Source organism: Chrysemys picta, chromosome 1 (genome assembly GCF_011386835.1).
Source record: "Chrysemys picta bellii isolate R12L10 chromosome 1, ASM1138683v2, whole genome shotgun sequence".
NCBI lineage: Eukaryota > Metazoa > Chordata > Testudines > Emydidae > Chrysemys > Chrysemys picta.
Window position 1 is genome coordinate 286,489,932 of NC_088791.1, and position 26,566 is coordinate 286,516,497.

The 26,566-nt window shown below is 42.7% G+C and overlaps 1 protein-coding gene across 4 annotated transcripts in view; it reads right to left on the minus strand.

Moving 5' to 3' along the window:
* The window catches only part of TDRD3 (tudor domain containing 3), a 278,767-nt gene that overhangs the window by 119,893 nt on the left and 132,308 nt on the right, over window positions 1-26,566 (minus strand). For all 4 annotated transcript variants that reach the window (XM_005296948.4, XM_042861717.2, XM_065581151.1 and 1 more), the window contains one exon: window positions 4,932-5,073. In XM_005296948.4, coding sequence (XP_005297005.2) covers window positions 4,932-5,073 — 142 coding nt within the window. The remainder of the gene's footprint in view (window positions 1-4,931; window positions 5,074-26,566) is intronic.

Here is a 26,566-nt window from a genome sequence, read left to right on the forward strand (position 1 = left end):
ACTGGAAGGGATCTCGAGAGGTCTTCTAGTGTAGTCCCCTACACTAAAGGCAGAACTAAATATTATCTGAACCATCCCTGACAGGTGTTTGTCTAACCTACTATTCAAAATCTCTAATGATGGAGATTCCACAACCTCCCTAGGCAATTTAGTCCAGTGCTTAATTACCCTGATAGGAAGCTTTTACTAAATTCCAGCCTAAACTGCCCTTGCTGCAATTTAAGCCCATTGCTTCTTCTCCTATCCTCAGAAGTTAACGAGAACAATTTTTCATCCTCCTCCTTGTAATAATCTTTTATGTTCTTGAAATCTGTTATCCCTCCCTCCCCCCCCGACACACACACACACACACACACACACACTTCTCTTCTCCAGACTAAACATACCCAATTTTTCAGTCTTCCCTCACAGGTCATGAATTCTAGACCTTTAATCATTTTTATTGATCTTCTTTGGACTTCCTCCAATTTGTCCACATCTTTCCTAAAATGTGACAACCAGAACCTCAACACAATACTCCAGTTGAGGCCTAATCAGTGTGGAGTAAAGCAGAATAATTACTTCTCGTGTCTTGCTTACAACACTCCTGCTAATACATGCCAGAATGATGTTTGCTATTTTTGCAACAGTGTTACACAGTTGACTAATATTCAGTTTGTGATCCACTATGACCCCCAGATCCCTTTCCACAGTACTCCTTCTTAGGCAGTCATTTCCCATTTTGTGGGTGCGCAACTGATTGTTCCTTCCTAATTGGAATACTTTGTATTTGTCCTAACTGAATTTCATTCTCTTTACTTCGGACCATTTTTCGAGTTTCTCCAGATCATTTTGAATTTTAATCCTATCCTCCAAAGCACTTGCAACCCCTCCCAGCTTGGTATTGCCTGCAAACTTTATAAGTATACTCTCTATGCCACTACCTAAATGACTGATGAAGATATTGAACAGAACCAGACCTAGAACTGATCCCTGCAGGACCTCACTTGCTATGCCCTTCCTGCTTGACTGTGAACCACTGGTAACTACTCTCTGGGACCGGTTTACCAACCAGTTATGTACCCACCATATAGTAGTTCCATTTAGGTTGTATTTCCTAGTTTGTTTATGAGACGGTCACGAGAGACAGTATCAAAAGCCTTACTAAAGTCAAGACATACCACAACTACCACTTCCCCCTATCCAAAGGCTTGTTCCCCTGTCAAAGTAAGCTATTAGGTTGGTTTGCCATGATTTGTTCTTCACAAATCCATGCTGACTGTTACGTATCACCTTATTATCTTCTAGGTGTTTGCAAACTGATTATTTGCTCCATTATCTTTCCAGTTGCTGAAGTTAAACTGACTGGCCTGTAATTCCCCGGGTTGCCTTTACTCCCCTTTTTATGGACTGGCAGTATATTCACCCTTGTCTAGTCCTCTGGAATATCACCCATCTTCCATGACTTTTCACAAATAAACACTAATGGCTCAGATATCTCCTCAGTCAGCTCCTTGAGTATTTTAGGATGTAGTTCATCAGGCTCTGGTGACTTGACATTTAAGTTGTCTAAATAATTTTTAACTTGTTCTTTCCTTATTTTAGCCTCTTATCCTACCTCATTTTCATTGGTATTCATTAAGTTAGATGTCCAATTGCTACTAAACTTTTTGGTGAAAACAGAAACAAAAAAGTCATTTAGTACTTCGGTCATGTCCACGTTTTCTGTTATTATTTCCCCCACACACACACACATCTTATTGAGTAATGGGCCTACCCTGCCCTTGGTCTTCCTCTTGCTTCTAATGTATTTGTAGAATGTTTTCTTGTTACCCTTTATGTCTCTATTTTAATCTCGTTGAATCTCATACCCAATCCTATTCCATCTGAAGGAGCCTGAGGCAACCCAGGGTAGTAATGCCTCTGTGTAGAGAAGTAAGTCTGGCTCTGGGGCCAGGAAATGTAGGAGCAAATTCTCAATTCAGAGTAGGACAAATCCCTCTCCGTTGACCAAGGGAGGGCTGCTCTTGACGATGCCAGATATCAGTGCCAAGTTGGTGAAGAGTGTGAGCAGCCAACATAGCAGGCTTCCTCTTCAATGGTACCTACAGATGTGAAGTCTGAGGCAATGGAGGTTGTTGCCATACCAAGTGTGGCATCAATGATACTGGCACCCCACTGTCTGTACCCAGAGCACGGTTTCCTGTGCTACCAGGGAAAGCGGTACAGGTAGGCTCAGATCTCTCACTGCCAGAAATGCCTACGCTGCTGTCAGTGCTGAGATGGTCTTTGGATGCTGACATATCGCATATGTAGAAGGTGCCCCTTCAAGGCCTGGACTCTACAGTACCTGCCTCACGGCCAGAGTCAATGGTGCCAGTTTCTGTGCTACCAGTGAAGAGGAGCACTTGGGTTTTGACTGCATTCTACTCTTACCCCCATGATTAGAGGATTTTGGTGCCAGTGACTTGCCTCTCTGTCTGTTGGGAGGTCTTATGCCACTTCATAATAATATGTACTATTTTAACCATATTTTTATATTATGTATGTATGAATAAAGCACCAATAACATTAAGCACAAATATTGTAACAGTGATATAGCCTAAACTGGCTTATACCACAATCCTGCTAACTTCTGTTAAGTATCCTATAGCACCTTGCATTTGCTGAAGTAAGCATTTGGTATAAGCAGATAGGAAACTTGTCATAATCAATACACATTCATTTTATTTCTTAGCACTAGTTAGAGAGTACCTTCACAGACCAGTTCCTGAAATGCGAGTATCCAAAACAAAGGTAAGAAAGGAACAGAACAAGTTAGGGAAATGGGACAAATGGGTTGGATTTTAGTGACGTGTAAAAAGATGTGTAACCTGTAAAATCATCATACTATTGAAATGTGTAACTTTGGGAGTACATCTTCAATGTAAGATGAACAAAACATTGATGCAAGAGATGGCTTCCCAGAGATTGGTATCAGACAAAACCTTTTTCCTGTGCAATATTATTATTGGTTTAGAGCAGCAATTCTCAAACTGTGGGTCGAGACTCCAAAGTGGGCCGCGACCCCATTTTAATGGGGTCACCAGGGCCAGCATTAGACTTGCTGGAACCCCTGGCTGAAGCCTCAGCTCCACCCCAAACCGGGGTGGCGGGACTCGGGCTCTGGCCCCTTACCCCGACCTGGGGTGGCGGGGCTTAGGCTCTGCCCCCACCCAGGGTCATATAGTAACTTTGTTGTCAGAAGGGGGTCGCAGTGCAATGAAGTTTGAGAACCCCCAGTTTAGAGTAATAAACCTGACACTGGTTTTATGTCCTCTTGAATATATGTCATAATGAACCAAAGCGCAGTCAAAAAACTAACTACACAATTTATCAACAGCACTATATATAGAATGAAAGGTTTGACTATAAAGTTTAATGCAACATTGACAAATGCAACTTATTGTGCTTTTGTTTTTCAATGTCATTACAGCCTCCTGGACCTATTTGACATCATAGTTGAATTTCAATCTACTTTAAATCCCTGAAATGGTTTGTAACCCAGTTATAGTACCCAAGAGACCTCTTTTTAACCTATATTCGAATAGAGACAACGAGATGAGACAGAGACAATTGAATGAAATTATCTTGCTGTCGGCCCCAGAGCTGAATTTTCAAGGATATTAGCAGAGCTCTACACCTGACAGCCCTTACCTTTGGAATTCTCTTCCTTTTATGACACCAGATTTGGAGATGCACAGGATATGAGATTACATAATTTGATTTAGCATTTAGGACATTCTTTTTATGAAGGCAGCATTGCTTAAGGATACCTACATAGTTTATAGATTATATTGATTTTTTTACAACTATTTTTTCATTTACAGGAGCACAAAAAGATGTTAACACACATTTTCTTTATTTGTGTGTTTGCATAACTCAAAATCATTCAAATCAATTATAATTCAGTTTGCCCAAAATAGTTAAAAAAAATAAATAAATAAAAACACTTCATCAAACCAAAGATAGTTTCAACAATAACAAAGAATACTTTTGCCAAAATTAGCGTCATTTGAAAATAATGCTCATGGATAAGATGCTCTTTGATTGGCTGACATATGCAACAGGTCTACTTTCTGAGCCATCAAATATCACTCAATGTTCCCTACATCCATCTGGCAAAGTGATTAAATCTACATTATCTATTTAATATAACAGAAATCAATCAACAGACTGGAACACTGTCACAAGTCCAGAGTTTCCTCCTCTAGGAATAATCACCACTGCTTTGTATTATATAGGAGAAGGAAATAGCCAGCCTGTAACATTTTCTCCAGTGATATGCTCTCCTAATTTGGCCATATTAGAGTGGAGTGAACTAAATTAAAAGTCTTTGTGGTTTCTTTAAACGCTCTCAACACCTTCAGTTCATCTTATGTGACTGCAGCCTTATTTATACTACTGTTGAAACATAAGCAAAACTTATGTTTAAACATAGTTAACATAAAAGTATGCTACAGACTACAACTGAAAAGCTTTTATTTTAAAATTCTGTTGCAAGAAAAAAACCTATACACTGGTCAGGGAAACCACAAGAATCCTGCCAATCACCACCACACTTAAATACATTGCATACCTGCTTCAAGTAAAGAGAATGATTAGCTAAAGACACTTTGCTGGCCAATATAATTTTTAACCAACATTTTAAATTTAAAATTCTGCAGAATAAAAAAGGAATCATTTGTTGCTCAAAGGTCTTCATTGATTTCTGCGTGGGCAGCATCTGAACTGCAGCGTAAAATATTACATTTAATTTAGTTCATTTGGCTTTATCCATAACAATAACTTGGGCATTTAAAATGCTATTATTGTATAAAAACTTTTAACATTTTATTAGTCACAATTAGCTTGCAGAAGTTACATATAATTAACCTCCTGTAAGACAAAAATTCACAGTGATGTTACCTCACCCTTTGTAACTCCCACTTTTCTATAAGATGCTCCACTTCACCGCCAAGAACTACAGTGTTACTGTCATCCAAAAGCAGGAATCCATTTTTCACTTCAACAATTCCTGACAGCTTAATTTTTGTTCCAGGTGGAGTGTTCAGGCTAAAAACAGAAACAAACAAACAAACAAAATCTCAAACATTATATATAGAGACTCTACCAGACAAAAACCCATCACAGGTTATTAAATAGCAGTACATTTAAATAAAGTGATGCAATGTTGACAGAAAATTAGCTATAAATAGGTTTTCTTATATAAAAACAAATATTCGGTTACTTTTTTAATAATAATATGTCTGAACAAACCTATTTATGGAACCAAAGTTAATACTTTGCAAGTATAAAACACCTGAAACATTCTTGGAGTGGGTTGGTGGGATTGCTTTTTGTGCTAAATGTTTGATTTGACTGAAACAAACAATACACAGGAAAAACTATGATATCAAATTACTAAGATAAACAGCTACAAAATCACTCTTGCAATGTATTAAATAATAATAAATACAATAAATAAAAAACAGCATTAGGATTGCATTTTTTCTAAATGCTGCTGGCGAGAGCAAATGCCTGACAGGTATTTGAAAGGCGGTCCATGAGTTCTTGTAATAGATCTTCATTGTGGGCTATGAGGGCAGCAGCATCAGCTAATAGAAGTCCCTTTTTGACTTTGGTCTTTGACTTAAGTCAGGACAGGTTGAAGAGTTTCCCATCTGATCTTGTGGCGATACACTCCATTTTTCATGTACTTAATCACACAGTTCAAGAGTACTGAGAAGAAGATTCCAAAGAGCATAGGGGCAAGAACACATCCTTGCTTCACTCTGCTTTTCATCTCAAGAGCTGTCCGAAGTGGACCCGTCAAACTGGACGGTTGCTCTCATGTTGTTGTGGAATGAACGTATAAGACTTAACAGGATTGGTGGACATCCTATCTTTTCTAGTATTGCAAATAGATCTGCTCTGCTGTCTGTGTCGAATGCTTTTGTTAAATTCACGAAGACGATGTACAATGGTCGGTTTTGCTCTCTGCACTTTTCTTGGAGTTGACACAGAGAAAATATCATGTCTGCAGTTGATCTTCCAGCTCTGAATCTGCACTGTGATTCAGGGTAGACACGATTCACCAGCTGTTGTAAGCACACTAAGATGGCTTTCATGAAAGCTCTTCCTGCTTCGCTTAGTAGTGAGATACCGCTGTAGTTGTTGCAGTCGCCCTTTTCGCCTTTATTTTTTTACAAAGTGATGATGTTTGCGTCGCGCATCTCTTGTGGTGCCTCACCCTCTTTCCAGGACTTAAGTAGTATCTGATAAAGATATGGTAATAGGCTGTCTTTCCCGCACTTGAGGTTTCTGCTGGGATGCCATCTTTTCCAGGAGCCTTGCCAATTGATAGAAAATCAATGGCCTTGCTTACCTCTTCTACAGTGGGCTCCACATCTAGCTCTGGCATGACCTGTAGAGTTGGTATTTGGTCCAGTGATTTGCTGGTGATGTTTCTTTCTTATGCTTATAGCTCTAAATAATGTTCAACCCAATGAGTTAACTGCTTGCTTTTATCTGTAATGATTTCACTGTGTGATTTGAGAAGGGCAACCTTGTTGACAGTGGGACTTTGAGCTTTCCTCAGGCCATCATACATGACTTTGAGGTTTCCTATGTCTGAGGCTGCTGTATCTCTTCACAGAACTTGATCCAGTTATGATTTAAACAGAGTCTGCTTGCTCGCTGTATCTCGGTTTTTGCATGTCGAAGTCTCACTTTGGTGCACTCTGTTGGCTTTTTGTTGTGTTCCAGATAGGCTGTGTTCTTAATGTTGATGAGAGGTAATAGTTCCGCTTCATTTTCTTCAAACCAATCCTTTTTTGATGGTCTCTTTCCCCCTAAATGTGGCTAAAGCTGTTTCATGGATTGTTGTTCTTAAATCTTCCCCAAATTCCTCTGCCTTCTCTGGTAATGACTTCCCATGCATGCTAAGTTCACAAACTTCTGGCATTTCCTCTGTTTTTTGGTGTTAATAGCATCGATTTTGGGCTTGCTCCTAGGTTTTGTTCTATGTAGTTTCTTGGCTGTAATCTTCACTGCTAATAATCAAGGAGTGTTCAGTGTCACACTCAGCGCTGTGGAACATGCGAGTGTTCTGCACTAAGGGTAGGTCTTTCCTCCTGACGATAACAAGGTCTATCTAATTGGTGCCAGTGGCCTAATCGTGGTGGCCCGCACATCCCTCGGCCCGCGTCGCTTCCAGCAGCTCCCAGTGGCCTGAAGCAGCGAACGGCAACCAGTGGGAGCCACGATCACCCGGACCTGCGGACATGGCAGGTAAACAAACTTGCCCGGCCCGCCAGGGGCTTTCCCTACACAAGCGGCATCCCAAGTTTGGGAAACACTGGCCTAGGCAATCTGGCCATGAGTTGTTGTCTGCACCGACTCTTGCATTAAAGTCACCAAGGAGGAAAAGTTGCTCAGCTGATGGTATTATTTTGGCGACTTGATACAAAGAGTTGTAAAATGTATCCTCCTCCTCCAGGCTAGATTTGAGTGTTGGAGCACAGGCACAAACGATGTTCACAGAGCCAATGGTCGTCTGAAGTTTAAGTGAGATGATACGCTTTGACTTCTCAATGGGTGTTTCTAGGAGCTTTACCCTCTTGTTTCTCACAGCAAAACCAACATCATGCAGACGATTTTCTTGGTTGCTGTTACCTTGTCAAAAGAAGGTGTAATTGGTCTCTTAGACAGAACCACCATCTGCAAGTCTTGTTTCCTGAAGTGCTGCAATGTCAACATTGAGTTTGTACAGCTCACGGTGTACCAAAGCTGACTTCCGTATGCTGCTTGTGTATTGTAGGTCGTCATCATCTGTCAATCCCAGACACATGGTCCTGACATTCCAGCTACCAAGCCGGAAAGTTCTTGGTTTCTTATTTTTGCCAGGTGCAAGGTTTCAGTCTGTCATTCAACTTTTGGGTCTAGCCCCACGCACGCAATGAGGCGGGCAGACTGTGGTGGGTCAGCACTCAAGTGTCTGGGGGCTGCCCAGCTTTGTGGCAGGCGGTGGCTGACCAGTGGAATGCAGTGACTCCTCCCACCGTCGAAGGTGACCTGTGGCGCTCTCCTCTACGCCAATCAAGTGAGAGCTTATAACCTGCAACTGCCACCTTCTGTGTTGTGTCCATGTTACCAGCAAGGATGGAATGTCCCCTCCATGTGATGTGGCTGCAATAGCCTGGGCAGCTGATATGGAGGCATTGCTTTGTCCATATGTCAGCGTCCCTCTCTTCACTTCACTGGCTTGGACCAAAGGAAGGACGGGAGTCGATACATTTGGAACCAGTTACGCTGCAGAAGTTGCCAGAGCAAAGCAGATCTTCCATCTGTCTGCCTTTCGGGGCTCCACTCCTAGATTGGTTATCAGCCACAGCTGAAGGACCCAACTATCCTGTGTGGATGTCATTGGCAAAAACACTGAGTGAATTTGCTCATCCGCCTCTTGATGGCATTTCCTCCATTAAGGGTTCCACTACCCTCCTCAAGCGCTCATCAGTCCAAAGCCGTTGGTGCTTCCTGAAGTTTCTGGGTTAATTAATCACCGCCCAGCACTTAGTGTTGACCAACACAGATTATACCGCTTATGGTCATAGCGGTAGCAGGTTTTCAATCCTGACCTGGCCTATCAACTACTCAGATTCAAATTCAAGTTCTAGAATTCTTAGAGTTAAGACTTGTAGATTATAAAGCATTCCTTAGGTTACATTTATAATCCATAACAGCATTCCTATTCCAAACGCAATTATGTGTAACAAATCTAGCCTAAATCTAACCTCTACTATAGGAGCAACTCTGCCATGCTCCCTCATCAAAAGTCTGCCTCTCATCCATAAGGCACTTTGCCAGCAGGTTTCTCCAGGACAGCCAGTGCTACTTACACACAGATGTATTGCAGTGCACAAGCTAAGCTACCTTTCCTTGTAAAGCCAGCAGCATAATTAAATTGATTAGAATCATGCAATTTTGACTACTAAAGCTGTTTCCACTAGTAGTAAGGCAAACCATGAGTAATCTAAGTTGTTTTGTGTACAAAAAGACAAGACAAAAATAGGAGAAAGTGGAACAGGCAGAGAAAGCAATAAAGAGAAAAAGATGCTAACAAATGAGCATCGAGCGGAGAGAATGGCAGTTCCATATTCTATACATTAAGAACTACATGGGTCACTAAAGTTTAGAAGTTTGAACTACCAATATTGTCCACCCACAAGAGAAAGTCTATTTAAACCCCTGGGAAACCCCTCCATTTTGGCTTCATCTGGCTAAAGAGATAGCCTTTCCCCCCACCAAGGATACCTGAGAGAAACTGGAACAAAGGACAGTAACTACGGGGGGGGGAGGGGGGTGAGTGATTGCTGGACCCAGACAAGAAGGAGTCTAGTCTGTAAAAGGAAGCTTACTGGAATTCCTCTGATGGTGAGGTTTTTATTGTATTCAGTTTTCTTACTGTATTAGACATAGACTTGCGTATTCTATTTTATTTTGCTTGGTAATTCACTTTGTTTTGTCTGTTACTACTTGGAACCACCTAAATCCTACTTTCTGTATTTAATAAAATCACTTTTTACTTATTAATTAACCCAGAGTATGTATTAATACTCTGGGGGGGAGGGGGACAAACAGCTGTGCATTTCTCTCTATCAGTGTTTGAGAGGGCGAACAATTTATGAGTTTACCCTGTATAAACAGATTTATTTGGTGTTTGGACCCCATTGGGAGTTGGGCATCTGAGTGTTAAAGACAGGAACACTTCTTAAGTTGCTTTCAGTTAAGTTTGCAGCTTTGGGACACGTGGTTCAGACCCTGGGTCTATGTTGGAGCAGACTGGCATGTCTGGCTCAACAAGACAGAGTGCTGGAGTCCCAAGCTGCCAGAGAAAGCAGGGGCAGTAGTAGTCTTGGCACATCAGTTGGCAGCCCCAACGGGGTTTCTGTGATCCAACCCGTCACACCATCCACCAGTTTAAGGAAGACAGAACTCTTGCAGATAACATGAATAAGCACATCCAGTGGGTGCCTTCATGGACAATAGACAGACTTCAGTCACCCCTGTATTCACCGCCGGTGAAGTCTAGCATGTGAGTCATGTACATGTGAGCAACCATATGCCCCTAGTGTGTCAGGCAATCTCTTGCAGTAGTCGGAAAGTGAGCCTGAAGAGTGATGTGCAAGTCCAGAATCACTTAGAACCTGGTCTGAGGCAAGTAAGCTGTTGCTGTAGTGGAACTGAGAACCCACCAATAAACTCACTCTCCTACATGTTGTACAGGACTAACTTGTTTTTGTTGATTAACAGGCCAAAGGTGTCAAAAATGGATTGGATTTGTCTGATGTTGTCCTCCATGTGCTGACTGGAGCAGTTTCAGATCAGCCAGTCATCCAGACCTGAATACTGATTTTTCTGAGATAAGCTGTCACTACTGCCATACTTTTTGTGAAAACCCTTGGGGATGATGACTGTAAACTAGCAGTGAGCATTTGTGAACCTGAGGAATCATCTGTCACCCAAGTGGATAGCCACATGAAAATAAAGCATCGCTCAAGTCAACAGGAGCATACTAGTCATCAGGATCTAGAGAAGAGATAACAGAAGCCAGAGAAACCATGCAAAACAACTATCTGTTCAAGTTTCAAGTATCTAGGATAGCCCTCAAGCCCCCTCTGGACTTGGGTATGAGGAAACACTGAGAATAAAACACCCTTTCCCTGATGATGTGGATGCACCCACTCTATGGCTCCTGACTTAAACAGTCTGTTGCGATAATTGGGCCTATAAATTAACCTTAATTCCAAAGCTAACTGGTGGAAAGTAGGCAATGGTTGATGAATTTGTTACAATAACCTGTTATATAAAATTGTTTAAGAAAAGATTTGAGAAGGAGACAAAGACTGAATTAATTTAAACAGAAAAGGTTGACTGACACTACTAAAGGACTGTGTTACGATTACGACTGGTAAATAAGAATACTAGGATACTGGAAATCAATGGATGAATAGGAATGCTTCAAAAATTCAGCCTAATTGCTGGACAAAATAATGAGAGAATGGACCATTCCACCCACCCTTTTTGTGGCCCTTCAAGAGAGGCTTGATGGAGAAAAAATAAACTTTTTACCACCAGTGCAGCAGCAGAACTGTTGGCATAGCAACAGACCTTGATACTCCAGTGGGGATGCATCATTGCTGCACTAGTGAGGACACCAAGCTGATACATGTGAGAACCTGCTCTATCTTTCCCGCCCTCTAGTGTCCCCCTCTTCTATGCTCCACTATCCTCCTGTCCTCTCTCTCAGATTTTGATCTGATCCTGTAATGAACTGTATTGCTCAGCACCAGCATGAGATGAGGCCTCCCATCCAGCTCTGCTCAGCCTGAAATGGACCACTGAAGGAGAGAGATAGGACCGATCTAATCAGATGCTGTCCCTGCCCAGGGAAGAGAGCCTGGGGCCAGAGCAACAACTGTTGTGACCAACCTAAAGCATCCATCCATGACTGACCAGCCACGCTATTATCCTGCGAACATCAACAAAAGCCGTATTTCTCCCATCTTTACCATATCTTCTCCCCCCCCATGTGTCTCTGTTCTATCTAAAGCAAGAAAGCAACTATCATTCCTGACTCAGAATTGAACAACAGAACTAACCCTTTTTTCCCCACTAAAAAGGATTATTTGACAGATTAAGAAACAGGCCAATATTCATCTTCCTTACAAAGAAAGTTTGATAGGTTTTAATTAAGTTTGTTCTGCAACACTCAATTTCAGTTTCATTGAATTTTACCTTTTCTTGATTCCTTTCCTTTTGTGCATTTTAATCAATAAATGTCTAACCTTTAGCGTGAACTTTCTAGTGTGTCGCCGTGGTATTAAGTAGGCTGAGGTCTCCATATACCAAACCTTGTTTAACACTGATTAATGTTGGATAGTAATATGGTCATATAAACACCTTTAACCCTTTGAGTCCATATAGTTCATCTAAATTAAAACAAGTGTGTATTGTTTGCTTGAGAATAGCCTCATGAGATTGGTCTCCAAAAAGGGACAGAAAAGGCGTGTGGGTAAAAGGGACAGAGTGGGGAGGAATAGCTCAGTGGGGGAGGGATAGCTCAGTGGTTTGAGCATTGGCCTGCTAAACCCAAGGTTGTAAGTTCAATCCTTGAGGGGGCCACTTAGGGATCAGGGGCAAAATCAGTACTTGATCCTGCTAGTGAAGGCAGGGGGTTGGATTCAATGACCTTTCAAGGTCCCTTCCAGTTCTAGGAGATAGGATATCTCCATTTAAAAAAAAAAAAAGAAAGAAACTGCAGATTATAACCCAGTCCCATAGTCCTCAGAACTTATCGGTCTATTATGATGATGATCCAAGCACTGAGGAAGTAAGATAGCCTGTTTCCAAGGAGGAGTAGGACAGGGAAGATTCTGATGGGTTTCATATGCTGACCTCAACCAAAGAGTCAAACAGATGTCTTTGATGTACATGGCTGTTTAGATGAAGCTAAGGTGGAAGAAGGAGGTGATCTCCTTCTGAGACTTATCTCTTCTTCTAGCCTGGCCAGGTTGTCTCAAGGGATATAATGATTGTGTCTGCTGATTCTAAGAGTGGTATTATTTCCTGTTTGGAGATGGCAGGTAGATGCCCAAGGACCTGAGAGTATCTCTAGAATCCTTAAGAAAATGTAGAACCTCACTCATTTTTTTCAGAGAAGTGTTTGCTGGACTTCCATAGGTATGCCAAAGGATTGCAAACCACGAGGAACAGTACATAGATATCACCATTGCCATCACCTTTACTGCTGTGTCAGCCACATCTAGTCTGCTTGGAAAGCGGTTCTTGCCACCACACATCGCAACTGCCTGGAACTTCTCCTTGATCACCTCTGGCAGTTCATCATGTCCCAGTTGGAGAAATCATACCTAGCCAAAAGCGCTTGATGATTGGCTATACTCATAACCCTGATATTGAAAAAATGTTAATGACCAAGTAAGTCCAACTTCAAGTATTTGTCCTTAGGCGTAGATTTCGGGCAGCCCTGATTAGTTCTCTCATTAACTGCAACAACCACCAAAGACCCTGGGGTCAGGTGGAAGTAAAAATTTTCACATTCTTGTGAAGAAACCTGATATCCATGCACAAACCTTTTAGCAATGGAAGGTAAGGGTGAGGGTGTCCACCAGAGTCTCTTTGTTGGTTCCAGTGTATCTCCATTAAATGGGCAATGCCACCCTGCCTGGAGTGGAAGTGTGGCAGATGTCCACCAATTTGTGTGGATTTTCCTGTATTAACTCAAACTGTATGCCCAACGAATTAGCCACCCTCTTTAGTAGTTCCTGATATGTTTTAGAGTCTTCAGGAATTGGAGATGAAGATTTGAAAACCAGAGGCATTTATGGGAAGGAGAGCAGCTTCAATATGAGTTGGTTGTTCCTGAGGGTCTAGTTGTATTGATCTAGCTGCTAAAGGATATACTGCCTCAGCAGTGGTGGTACTTAGGTGGGTACTGGGATATGCTTATGAATGTAAATATCACATAACTGGAGTATGTTTTATGCTACATATGCCATGTAACATATCTCTGTAAAGGTTATGATCTACTGAATATATTTATCCTATTTGTATGCATGTATCATTTTTGTATTTGAAGTTATGAATATTGACTGTGTACTTGTTTGATTTTAAGTAGCCTTAGTAAGGCATTTGGGCAGCTTCTTTAGAAAGGAATTTGCAAGTTAAGTGCCCAATCAAGAAACACTTAACAGATAATGAATCTTGGAAGGCTCCAATCCACATAAGAAGTCTACCTGAGGACGTTCAAGGTAGCATGTAAACAATAGCTGCTACCTGTAAATTCTGAGTCATGCATTAACATGTGACTTGCCCATGTGACTCCAAAACTCTATCTTGTAGCTGGGATTCTACACAGGGGGAGGGAGGGGTGTCCACCCAAGAGAAAGTCTATTTAGACCTCTGGGAGACCCCTCCATTTGGTCTTCAGCTGGCTCAAGACATAGCCTCTCCACCCCCAAAGAATATCTGAAAGAAACTGGAACAAAGGACAGTAACCACGGGGTTGAGAGTGATTGCTGGACCCACACTAGAAGGAGGCTAATCTGTAAAAGAGGCTTATTAGAACATCTCTGAGGGTGAGATTTTATTTGTATTCAGCTTCTTACTGTATGTATTAATACTCTGGGGGGGGCATACAGCTGTGCATATCTCTCTATCAGTGTTATAGAGGGTTCAGACCTGGGTCTGGGTTTATACAGGCTAGCATGTCTGGCTCAAACTAGCAAGGTTCTGGAGTCCCAAACTGGCAGGGAAAATGAGTTAGAAGTAGTCTCAGCACATCAGCTGGCAGTTTGCAAGGGGTTTCCTGTGATCCAACCTGTCACACTGGGCATAGCTGACTCCCTTCTATGCACCACAGACTTTGATAAAACAGGGGAGCCCAATCTCAAACTAGAGGGCATACTCCATGGATAACAGTAGGGCCAAAATGGAACCCAGGTGGGCATAGGAGGTCAGTTGTACAGTATGCATCAACTCTGCTTGCAGAGCAGAACGGTCATACTGGGTCAGGCCAAAGGACCATTTAGCTCAGTATCCCGTCTTCCAACAGTAGCAAACATCAGATGCTTCAGAGGAAATTAACAGAACAGGTAATCATCAAGTGATCCATCCCCTGTCGCCCCTTCCCAGCTTCTGACAAACAGAGGCTGCCACAAGCATTTGCACCATGGAAATGAGTAGTGCTGAAATGTCCCCATCAGTTTAAAGCAGTGGGGAGTCCACATCATGAAGTACAAAAGGTCCATAGCAGCTTCATCTGCCCCCAGTGTTGTCAACATCAAGAGGACTGGTTGCACCAAAGTATGTGGTGGTGTTGAGGTTGGCTGCACAACAGACATCAGCCCCAGAGGCCTCACCATCTATAACCTTCTGACCACAACATAAAACTTCAAATATGCTAAAAAACTGAAGAATCATCTCCTAAACCTCACATACTACAGAAGGGACCACCTCAAATACAAAATCATCACATACTCACACACACTGGAAGGGGTGGGAGGGGGGTAATCAAGAAAGTTTATCTGGAGATCATGCAAGAAACCCAAAATAATTATAAAAAACACTTGATGACAGTCATCCAACACAAAAATAAAAAGTGTAACCAACTACAACAACTCCACAACCCACAGAATACCACCTTCGGGGGAAAAACATAACACCAGGACCTACCACATGGACACTACATGACACACCAAAAATCAATTATGAAGACTACCCCTAACTAGAGTTGAATTATCTGCACTCTACAATGGACTGAATTTCTGACCCAACACTGATACTGTCCCAAACAATGGAGCCCCCTAATAGGGCTCCAGCCTGCCATCCTTTGATCCCTAATCACCTTAGGATCCCTTAACAAAGGGCAAGGCTACTCAGGGAGAACAGGGGTTTAAAAAGCCACATCCTAAGCAACCAGAGGAGCTAGCGAACAGCAGCAGCAATCAGGGGAGTTTTGCAAGGGGAGTTCTCCAGGTGAATGAGAAGATCCTAGGGGTGAGTTTGTTGTCCGTTAGTTGTTGTGTGCTTTCTACTTGCCATGGGCCTGCTCGATTAAAGTTTTTAGTGTGGTCTGTTTGGGGGACTGTGTGCTGAGCTTAGCAGCCAGCTAGACAAGTTTGAGAGCTTCCAAACTGAGGTCTGGCCTGCCATCCTTTGGTCCCTAATCTCTTTAGGATCCCTTAACAAGGAGGAACGGGGGGCTTAAAAAGTCAGCTCCTAAGCAACCAGAGGAGTTAGCAAACAGGAGCAGCAAACAGGGGAGTTTGCAAAGGAGTTTAGAGAGGGACCATGAGAGCTAGTTACACCTCACATTCTCTAAACTTAGCCAACAAACACGCTCCCCCCCACACACACACAAAAAAAACCAACAACAAAACACGTATAAGGGTAAAAATAATGCAGCCAGAAGTCCAGTAGCAGAATGGGGGCTATCCAGTTTATTGCACTGAATGGCATATGTGTGCATTCGGTGCAAGCAGCTCATGGCCCTCAGAGACCGAGTATGGGCTCCTGAGACAGAGTTGCTGAACTGGAGGAGCAAAGAGAGGCAGAGAGGTACATAGGGGAGAATTTCCAGTATTTAGTAGAACAGCCCCCCAAGATCGACACCTCCAGCCTGACAGCCTCTGTGTTGCTGAGGAAGATAAAAGTTTCGGGAAAGGAGAATATCAAGCTGGAGTAGAGGGAAATTCACTGCCAGCAGCAGTGCAGAAGGATGGCATGACATGGCATTGCCACGCTTACTTCTGCGCTGCTGCCTGCAGAACTGGACCCTCAGTCAGCAGCCGCCACTCTCTGGCCACCCAGCTCTGAAGGCACCATTGCAGGAGTAAGGGTGGCATGGTAAGGTATTGCCACCTTTACTTCTTTACTACTGCTGGCAGGGCACTGCCTTCAGAGCTGGGCACCTGGCCAATAACTGCCGCTCTCCAGCTGCCCAGCTCTGAAGACAGTACAGAAGCAAGGGTGGCAATATCGTGACACCCCCCCTAAAATAACCTTGCGCCCCCCCCCCCAACTCTCTTTTGGGTCAGGACCCCCAATTTGAGAAATGCTGGTCTCCTCCGTGAAATCTGTATAGTATAGGGTAAAAGCACACAAAAGACCAGATTTCATGGGGGGAGACCAGATTTCATGGTCCATGATGCATTTTTCATGGCCATGAATTTGGTAGGACTCTGTAATAAGTGACCAGGACCAGAAGGTATTCACCTAAGAGTTCTAAAGTAAACCAAATATGAAATTGCAGAACTATAAATTAGAGTATGACAGGTTTCAGAGTAGCAGCCGTGTTAGTCTGTATCCGCAAAAAGAACAGGAGTACTTGTGGCACCTTAGAGACTAACAAATTTATTAGAGCATAAGCTTTCTATATGCATCCGAAGAAGTGGGCTGTAGTCCACGAAAGCTTATGCTCTAATAAATTAGAGTATGCAACCTATCACTTAAACCAGCCTCTATACCAGACGACTGGAGGATAGCTAATATCACGCTGAGCCTTAAAAAAAAAAGCTGCAGAGGTGATCCTGACAATTACAGGATGATAAGCCAACCCTGATACTGAGAAGGGCAACAAAAATATTTAGGGGTATGGAATAGCTTCCATATGAGGAGAGATTAAAAAGACTGGGACTGTTCAGCTTGAAAAGAAATGGGGGCATAAGAGAGGACATGACAGAAGTGTATAAAATCATGAATGGTGTAAGCAAAGTAAATAAGGAAGAGTTATTTAATCCTTCACATAACACAAGAACCAGGGTCAGTTGATGAAATTAATAAACAGCAGATTTAAAACAAACAAAAGCAAGTACTTCTTCACACAACACACAGTTGGAACAACCTGTGGAACTCATTGCCAGGGTCAAAATGGTAACTGAGTTAAAAAATAATTAGATATATTAATGGAAGATAGGTCCATTAGTGGCTATTAACAAATGGTCAGGGACGCAACCCCATGCTCTGGAGCCTTTGACTGCCAGAAGCTGGGAGTGGACGACAGGTGATGGATCACTCAGTAATTGCCCTGGTCTGTTCATTCCCTTTCAAACATCTGGCAGGAGGCACTTTCAAAAAACAGGATACCGGGCTAGATGGATCGCTGGGCTGAACAAATGGTCAAATGGCCATACTGACTGTTCTTCTAACAAAGGGAGAACTAGAAGAATTCTTTTTCCAATTCCGCCTTGAAGAATTCTTCCACAACAAAAATGACAGCACCAATGTCCCAACCAACAGTCATAGAAAAAAGAATGACTTGATTGGATACACCACAGCGGATGAAAACACAGCTGATCATTACACTGACTGCTTCAGGGGGAAAAAATCAAATGTGAAATCCTAAGGAAACACCATATCCACCACAATCACTCCATTGACAAAAGGAAACCTATACAATCCCTGAAATCCAACGACCACATAAAGATCAAACCAAGGGGACAACATTAGTTCTCAACCACGATGACTATATCAACATGGCCAACTGACAATTCTCTTACACCACTTACTATAAAAAAACCTCAAAGACTACCTCACACCACAATTCACCTAAAAATCTCATGATATTGACAAATCCTTTACCAAACAACTCTCCAAAAGAAATTCTACAGCCTCATTGCCCATGAGCCCACACCAGAGACCTTGTTAATGCTTCCCAAGAAACACAAAACAAGGGAAACCAGGCAGACCCATCATAATGCCAAACTCAGCCATTTCATCCTTTTCCCATTACAATTTTATATTCAACAACAAACACTTTGTCCAACCCATGGGAACAGACATGGATATCGGCAGGGCTTTCCAATAAGCTAAACTCTGCCTGGCCACTTAGAGGAAGAATTTCTGGACAAATGCACTACAAAACCCATGATTTACCTGAGAAACACTGATGGTATTTTCATCCTCTGGACCAATAACCTTAACTCTCTCACAGACTTCCACCACAACTTCAACAACCACCACGCATCCACCAAAGTCTCTCTAGAACACTCTGTTAACAACATTGACTTCCTCAACACCACAATCTGCTTCAATAGTGGAACCCTACAGACAATTACATACAAGAAACCCACTGCTCATCACACTTACCTACACAGATCCAGTAACCACCAAATATACCAAGAAATCTGTTATTCACAGCCAGGCACTCACATACTACAGTACATGCTCCAAGGAGAAGGTCTGAGACATACACTTTAATACACTTAAAAGCACCTTCACCAAACAAGGACACTTCACCAGAATAGTAGTTCGTTACATGGAATGGGCAGCCCAAATATCCTAAGGCAATCTGGTTCAATACAGGAAAAAAATATCCTCCAACCTCACACCCATAGTTGTCACCTACCACCCCCCACTGGAACTCTTATGGGGTATCAAACAATTACAATCCATACTCAATGGGGACCATATCCTGAAAGGAATCTTTTCCAAACCCCCTCTTCTGGTCTTCTAACAACCCCCCAGCCTCACTGTCAGAAGGAAGCTCCCTGTGACGGGTTGGATCACAGAAACCCCCTTGGGAGCTGCCACCCGATGTGCAAAGACTACCCCTGCTTCTGTTTTCCCTGCCAGCTCAGGACTCCAGCACCCTGTCTTGCTGAGCCAGACACTCCTGTTTGGCTCCACACACAGATCCAGGGTCTGAATCTCCTGTCCCAAAGCTGCAAGTTTACCTGAAAACAGCTCACAGTAGTGCGCTTGTCTTTAGCACTCAGATGCCCAACTCCCAATGGGGTCTAAACCCAGATAAATCTGTTTTACCCTGCATAAAGTTTATGCAGGGCAAACTCATAAATTGCTCGCCCTCTATAACACTGATAGAGAGATATGCACAGTTGTTTGCTCCCCCAGGTATTAATACATACTCTGAGTAAATTACTAAATAGAAAGTGATTTTATTAAATACAGACAGTAGGATTTAAGTGGTTCAAAGTAGTAACAGACAGAACAAAGTAAGTCACAAGCAAAATAAAACAAAATGCGCAGATCTATGCCTAAACAAACTGAATACAGATACTTTCCTCACCAGTTCCAGAATGCTCCCTTCTACAGGCTAATCTCCTTTTAGCCTGGGTCCAGCAATCACTCACACCCCCTGTAGTTACTGTCCTTTGTTTCAGTCTCCTTCAAGTATCCTGGGGGGGGTGGAGAGGCTCCTTCTTTAGCCAGCTGAAGACCAAATGGAGGGGTCTCCCACAGGTTTAAGTAGACTCTCTCTTGTGGGTGGAGACCTCCCTCCTATGCAAAGCCCAGCTCCAAGATGGAGTTTTGGAGTCACCTGGGCAAGTCACATGCCCCTGCATGACTCAGTCTTTGCATTGTCCACATGGCATCTTGCATGTCTCCAGGAAGACTTCTCATGTGGATTGGAGCATTTCAAGATGCATTGTTCCCTAAGTGTCTCCTGATCAGGTACTTAACCTGGCAAATTCCTTCCTAAAGAAGCTGACCAAATGCCTCACAAAGCTTACTTAGAAATCAGGCAAGCATACAGCCCATATTCTTAAGCTCGAGTAGAAAATGATATATACGTACAAATAGGATGAATAGATATAGTAGATCACAACCCTTACGGAGATATGTTACATGGCACAGGCAGCACAAAACATATTCCAGTTATGTCATACATACATTTATAAGCACCCCCTCCCCATAAAGCCTTATGGGGTGCACTGTCACACCCTCCCCCTGAACTTACTGCCAGAGACTTGGACACTGTCCATGGCGGAGGCAGTACCTGTAAAATTTCTGTTTGTTTCTGGTTACACTTCCTTTCAGTACCTTGAAACCATATGATGTCACTCCTGGGGGCTCTAGCCCGTTTTGGGGTTCCTGGTCCCCAGATGCTTGCAAACAGGTAGGGATGTAGTATTGCTAACAGAATGCAGGCAGCAATACTCATTAACGTGGAGGTATCTTGGCATTTAGCCACCAATGCCATGAGGCGGTGTGCCTCAGTTTCCCCTTCTACACAGCAGCATAGGCCTGTTATGCTTTTGCTGCTTTTTACAGGTATGGGCTGTAAAGTAACATGCTGGTGGGGCTGTCCTGTCACCATCCCCAGCATGTATAACAGCTTATTCCACAAATCAAATATGTTCCACATCTTTAAAGGGTTTACCACTAGTGTGAATTCTTTTGTTTTAACCCATAGGTGAATTAGCAAAAGACACAAGGTTAACAGCAAATCTACAGTGGACAGGCTTCGTTCACTCAATTTGACTTGTTTAGCATCCATTGCATTTTCCCAGTTCTCTGTGCCCTCTGGTAGACCCTCTGATGCAGATTCCTCTGCCTCTTTGGGGAAGACTTTCAGTTCGGGCATGTGCTTGGGTCTTTGGCCAGGAAAGGGTGTACTACAACCATACTACGCCACTGTGACGGGTTGGATCACAGAAACCCCCTTGGGAGCTGCCACCCGATGTGCAAAGACTACCCCTGCTTCTGTTTTCCCTGCCAGCTCAGGACTCCAGCACCCTGTCTTGCTGAGCCAGACACTCCCGTCTGGCTCCAGACACAGACCCAGGGTCTGAATTACTTGTCCCAAAGCTGCAAGTTTACCCGAAAACAGCTCACAGTAGCGCGCTTGTCTTTAGCACTCAGATGCTCAACTCCCAATGGAGTCTAAACCCAAATAAATCCGTTTTGCCCTGCATAAAGCTTATGCAGGGCAAACGCATAAATTGTTCGCCCTCTATAACACTGATAGAGAGATATGCACAGTTGTTTGCTCCCCCAGGTATTAATACATACTCTGAGTAAATTACTAAATAAAAAGTGATTTTATTAAATACAGACAGTAGGATTTAAGTGGTTCAAAGTAGTAACAGACAGAACAAAGTAAGTCACCAAGCAAAATAAAATAAAATGCGCAAATCTATGCCTAATCAAACTAAATACAGATAATCTCACCCTCAGAGATGTTTCAGTAAGTTTTTCTCAGACTGGACACCTTCCAGGCCTGGGCACAATTCTTTCCCCTGGTACAGCTCTTGTTGCAGCTCAGGTGGTAGCTAGGGGATTCTTCATGATGGCTTCTTCCCTTCTCTGTTCTCTTCCCCCCCTTTATATATCTTTTGCATAAGGCGGGAACTCTTTGTCTCTCTGGGTTTCCACCCCCCCTCACTGGAAAAGCACCAGGTTAAAGATGGATTCCAGTTCAGGTGACATGATCACATGTCACTGCAAGACTTCATTACTCACTTGCCAGCACACACATATACAGGAAGACTCACAGGTAAATACAGCCATCTGCAGACAATGGGAGTCATCAAGATTCCAAACCATCATTAATGGTCCACATTTTACACAATTACAATAGGCCCTCAGAGTTACATTTTATATTTCTAGTTTTAGATACAAGAGTGGTACATTTATACAAATCAGATGATCACACTCAGTAGATTATAAGCTTTGTAATGATACCTTACAAGAGACCTTTTGCATGAGGCATATCCCAGTTACTTACATTCACTTATTACCGTATTTTCTCTAAAACTATCTCAGTTACATTATATTGACTTATTATCAAGTTTTTATAAAACCATATAGACTGCACAACGTCACACCCTCCTCCTGAACTTACTGCCAGAGACTTGGACACTGACCATGGCGGAGGCAGTATACCTAAAATTCATTTTTGGGCTCCCCTATGGGGCAGACACTCCTGTGTCCCCCAAAAGGGAAAGAGACCCTGACCCAGCTGTAGGCTCACAGCTTCCAGCTATGAGGGACCTTTCGCTGGCCAGCAAAATCCCCCCCCCTTTCACTCAGGTTGGGTTTGCTTCCAGCTAGAGTCCTTGGGGTTTGTTCCCACCGCAGCAGTCACCAGGACCCCAACTTCCAGCTCCAGGATACATGTCTCTGTGCACCTCTTCCACTCCATTACAGCCAGGTCATGCTTCTGGGTCTTAATTGCTTTGTCTCTTAAGTCCAGGCTGGTGGGCAGCCTTTTCTTTTTCCAGGTCAGGCTTTCCCCAGGCAAATTGTACATCAATTTCCATTTGTCTTCCCTTGAGACCATCATTTGATGAGCTGGGATACCACAGAGAACACCCTCCTGCCAGAACAGGCACCCCTCCACTCCTGTCTTGCTAAATTAGACACCCCAGTCAGCTTCAGCACAGACAGAGGTTGGGCCACACCCATCTGCAGTTCACTGAAACTGAGATGCACTCAGCTCAGGGGCTTCTTAGTTAACAGAGACATTCCCAGCGCCCATTGTTCAGTCTTTCTGGGCAATTTGCAACTTGTGTAGTTTTAACTTCTTTTGATCTTCATTCTTACTTATTTTGCTTCTTTTTCTGTCCCTACTTCCCTTTCCCGAAATAAGCAAACAGAAAATAACAAACCAGTAACCACTTTGTCTGTTCTCCAGCCACCACACTTAAAACTCACTTAAAATCACTACCAGTATCTCAAAGCAATCAGCTGTGCACAGATCCTGCCGAATACGCCACTGTGACGGGTTGGATCACAGAAACCCCCTTGGGAGCTGCCACCCGATGTGCAAAGACTACCCCTGCTTCTGTTTTCCCTGCCAGCTCAGGACTCCAGCACCCTGTCTTGCTGAGCCAGACACTCCTGTTTGGCTCCACACACAGATCCAGGGTCTGAATCTCCTGTCCCAAAGCTGCAAGTTTACCTGAAAACAGCTCACAGTAGTGCGCTTGTCTTTAGCACTCAGATGCCCAACTCCCAATGGGGTCTAAACCCAGATAAATCTGTTTTACCCTGCATAAAGTTTATGCAGGGCAAACTCATAAATTGCTCGCCCTCTATAACACTGATAGAGAGATATGCACAGTTGTTTGCTCCCCCAGGTATTAATACATACTCTGAGTAAATCACTAAATAGAAAGTGATTTTATTAAATACAGACAGTAGGATTTAAGTGGTTCAAAGTAGTAACAGACAGAACAAAGTAAGTCACAAGCAAAATAAAACAAAATGCGCAGATCTATGCCTAAACAAACTGAATACAGATACTTTCCTCACCAGTTCCAGAATGCTCCCTTCTACAGGCTAATCTCCTTTTAGCCTGGGTCCAGCAATCACTCACACCCCCTGTAGTTACTGTCCTTTGTTTCAGTCTCCTTCAAGTATCCTGGGGGGGGGGGGGGGGGGTGGAGAGGCTCCTTCTTTAGCCAGCTGAAGACCAAATGGAGGGGTCTCCCACAGGTTTAAGTAGACTCTCTCTTGTGGGTGGAGACCTCCCTCCTATGCAAAGCCCAGCTCCAAGATGGAGTTTTGGAGTCACCTGGGCAAGTCACATGCCCCTGCATGACTCAGTCTTTGCATTGTCCACATGGCATCTTGCATGTCTCCAGGAAGACTTCTCATGTGGATTGGAGCATTCCAAGATGCATTGTTCCCTAAGTGTCTCCTGATCAGGTACTTAACCTGGCAAATTCCTTCCTAAAGAAGCTGACCAAATGCCTCACAAAGCTTACTTAGAAATCAGGCAAGCATACAGCCCATATTCTTAAGCTCGAGTAGAAAATGATATATACGTACAAATAGGATGAATAGATATAGTAGATCACAACCCTTACGGAGATATGTTACATGGCACAGGCAGCACAAAACATATTCCAGTTATGTCATACATACATTTATAAGCACCCCCTCCCCATAAAGCCTTATGGGGTGCACTGTCACACTCCCCACAGACCAAGATTCACCAACTCCAAGCACCTCCACCCCCCTGCAACACACCTTTCAAGATCCCTGGGTCCTACACATGCCCATCACAATATGTGGTGTACCTCATCCAATGCACTAAATGGCCCAATAACAACTATGTGGGTGAAGCCAAACAATCACTATACTCTTGAATGAATTCTCATAGAAAATGATAAAAACACACAAAAAACTCATATCACTCATGGGCGAACACTTTTCATAGAACCATCATTCCATATCTGACCTCTCAGTCCTCATCCTAAAGGAAACCTGCATATCATCTTAAGATGAGGAGTCTGGGTGCTTAAATTTATAACTATGCTAGACACAAAAGACTACAGACTCAATGAATATACTGGATTGGCTCATTACAATACCCTGTAACCAACTAACCTTCCTTTGTCCTATGACTGAAGAAGCATTAACTGCCCACTTCACCTTGAATGGTCTCTTTGCAACAGTATTAACCCCTTATGCTTAATCTGTTCCACTTTTTATTTAGCTGCAACACTCTGAGTGCTTTTCCCAGACCTGAGGAAGAGCTCTGTGTAAGCTCAAAGTCTTGTCTCTTTCACCAACAGAAATTCGTTCAACAAAAAATATTACCTCACTCATCTTGTCTCTCTAATATCCTGGGACCAACACAGCCACAGCAACACTGCAAACAAGTGTAGTTGGTGTCAATCTCAATGGTACAAAGAATAGCACCAGGAGCCAACAACTCCAACATGAGCAGATAGGTGAAAGAGAGAAGTTAAAAAAAAAAAAAAACCAAATGAGACCAAAAAAACCCTATTCCATAAACTATATATCTAAGAGCTATTAAACAACTATTTACAACAGGAAATACTTCTCTTCAGGGAAAAAAGGTTACATGCAAACACCCACAAGATGCTCCAACTATGACCACAGGCACTAAGAAAGAACTGATGGGTGGGCAAGTTCCAGCCTTTATACCCTTGGCTGTGAGCACAAGCAGATGCAGGGGACATGTGCTGGCCCAAAAGATACCGTTATGGGAAAAAATCTCTGGCTTCAGTGTACTGGGTGTACACACCCCAAATGTGGAATGTACATGTGCAATCACCTGAAGAATTTTAATTATTACATACATAAAATATATTTACATGCTTATTTTACGAACTGGGAAGCAGGAAGAAAGATACATTTAAAATAAGTTTCACAGGCAAAATATTCCTGGATCTAACTCTGCTGGCTTTCTGATCACACATACTACTCCTAGGGCAGGGGATGGGTCAAGAATGGATAGTATATTTGCTCCAGGTTTTGTTATTTTCATAGAAATTTTAGGTCTTTGAACAGGTCATTCAGTGAATGAAGAAGAAAATATGAAAGTTGAAATTGGTGTTTTTCAACAGTACAAATGACTTCCTCAGCAAGTATAAATATTGTACGGCTTTTCAGAAAGTGTTCTTTCATGAACAAAACCTCAGCAGCAATGACTTGAACAGAAATAGCCCATATTATTGCAATATCCTAAGGCTGAATGTAGTACAAGTGAAACTAATTGAGAGAAGCATCTATAAGACTGAATTGTTATCGCCACTGCATCAGTAGAAATGGTGCCTGATTTTCTTTTCTTTTTTCTTACCAAAATTATCCATAATACTGGACATTTTGAAATGTATAAGTATGATGAGACGTAATGGATAACAGTTGAACCAACTTCAGTAAGAATCTAGGATACAGATCAACTAAACCACAGCGTGCATCAAAAACCAATAGGTAAGAGGAGCTCAACAACTGCAATGGCACAAAAATCAGACTAGTGAAAGACCCTTATATTCCTACAGAGTGATAAGATTTCTCCTTCCTCAAATAAAGAAAAATTTGAAGTTAGATGAAGTTTTTTCAAGGTTGGTAGTGGTAAGGTTGGTAGTGGTACGGCAACTTCCTAACATATCCAGTGTTTTCACAGCATGCACTGAGACCTATTTATTAGCACCAACCAGAAAAATGCAATGTTTAGTTCAAGTCACTATCCATGACACATGATCTTTTGGAGGGGTTGGGGGGGACTCCATTTCCATCATTCTTGCCCTTTCAACATGAACACCCTATTACTTTTCCTGAAACATACCATGATCAAAAAGCAGTCACTAGCTAGGCAGCCGATGAACCAGGAAACAAATCAATCTTGTAAGAACGCGACGCAAAAGTGCATGTCCCAAAAACTTTATCCATTTGCCTTTCTCCTACCCCATGGATATTAGAGTCTTGGTCACTACACTTTTCCCCAGAGTCAATCCAAAGCCCTGTTACTCATGGGCAGATAAATAAA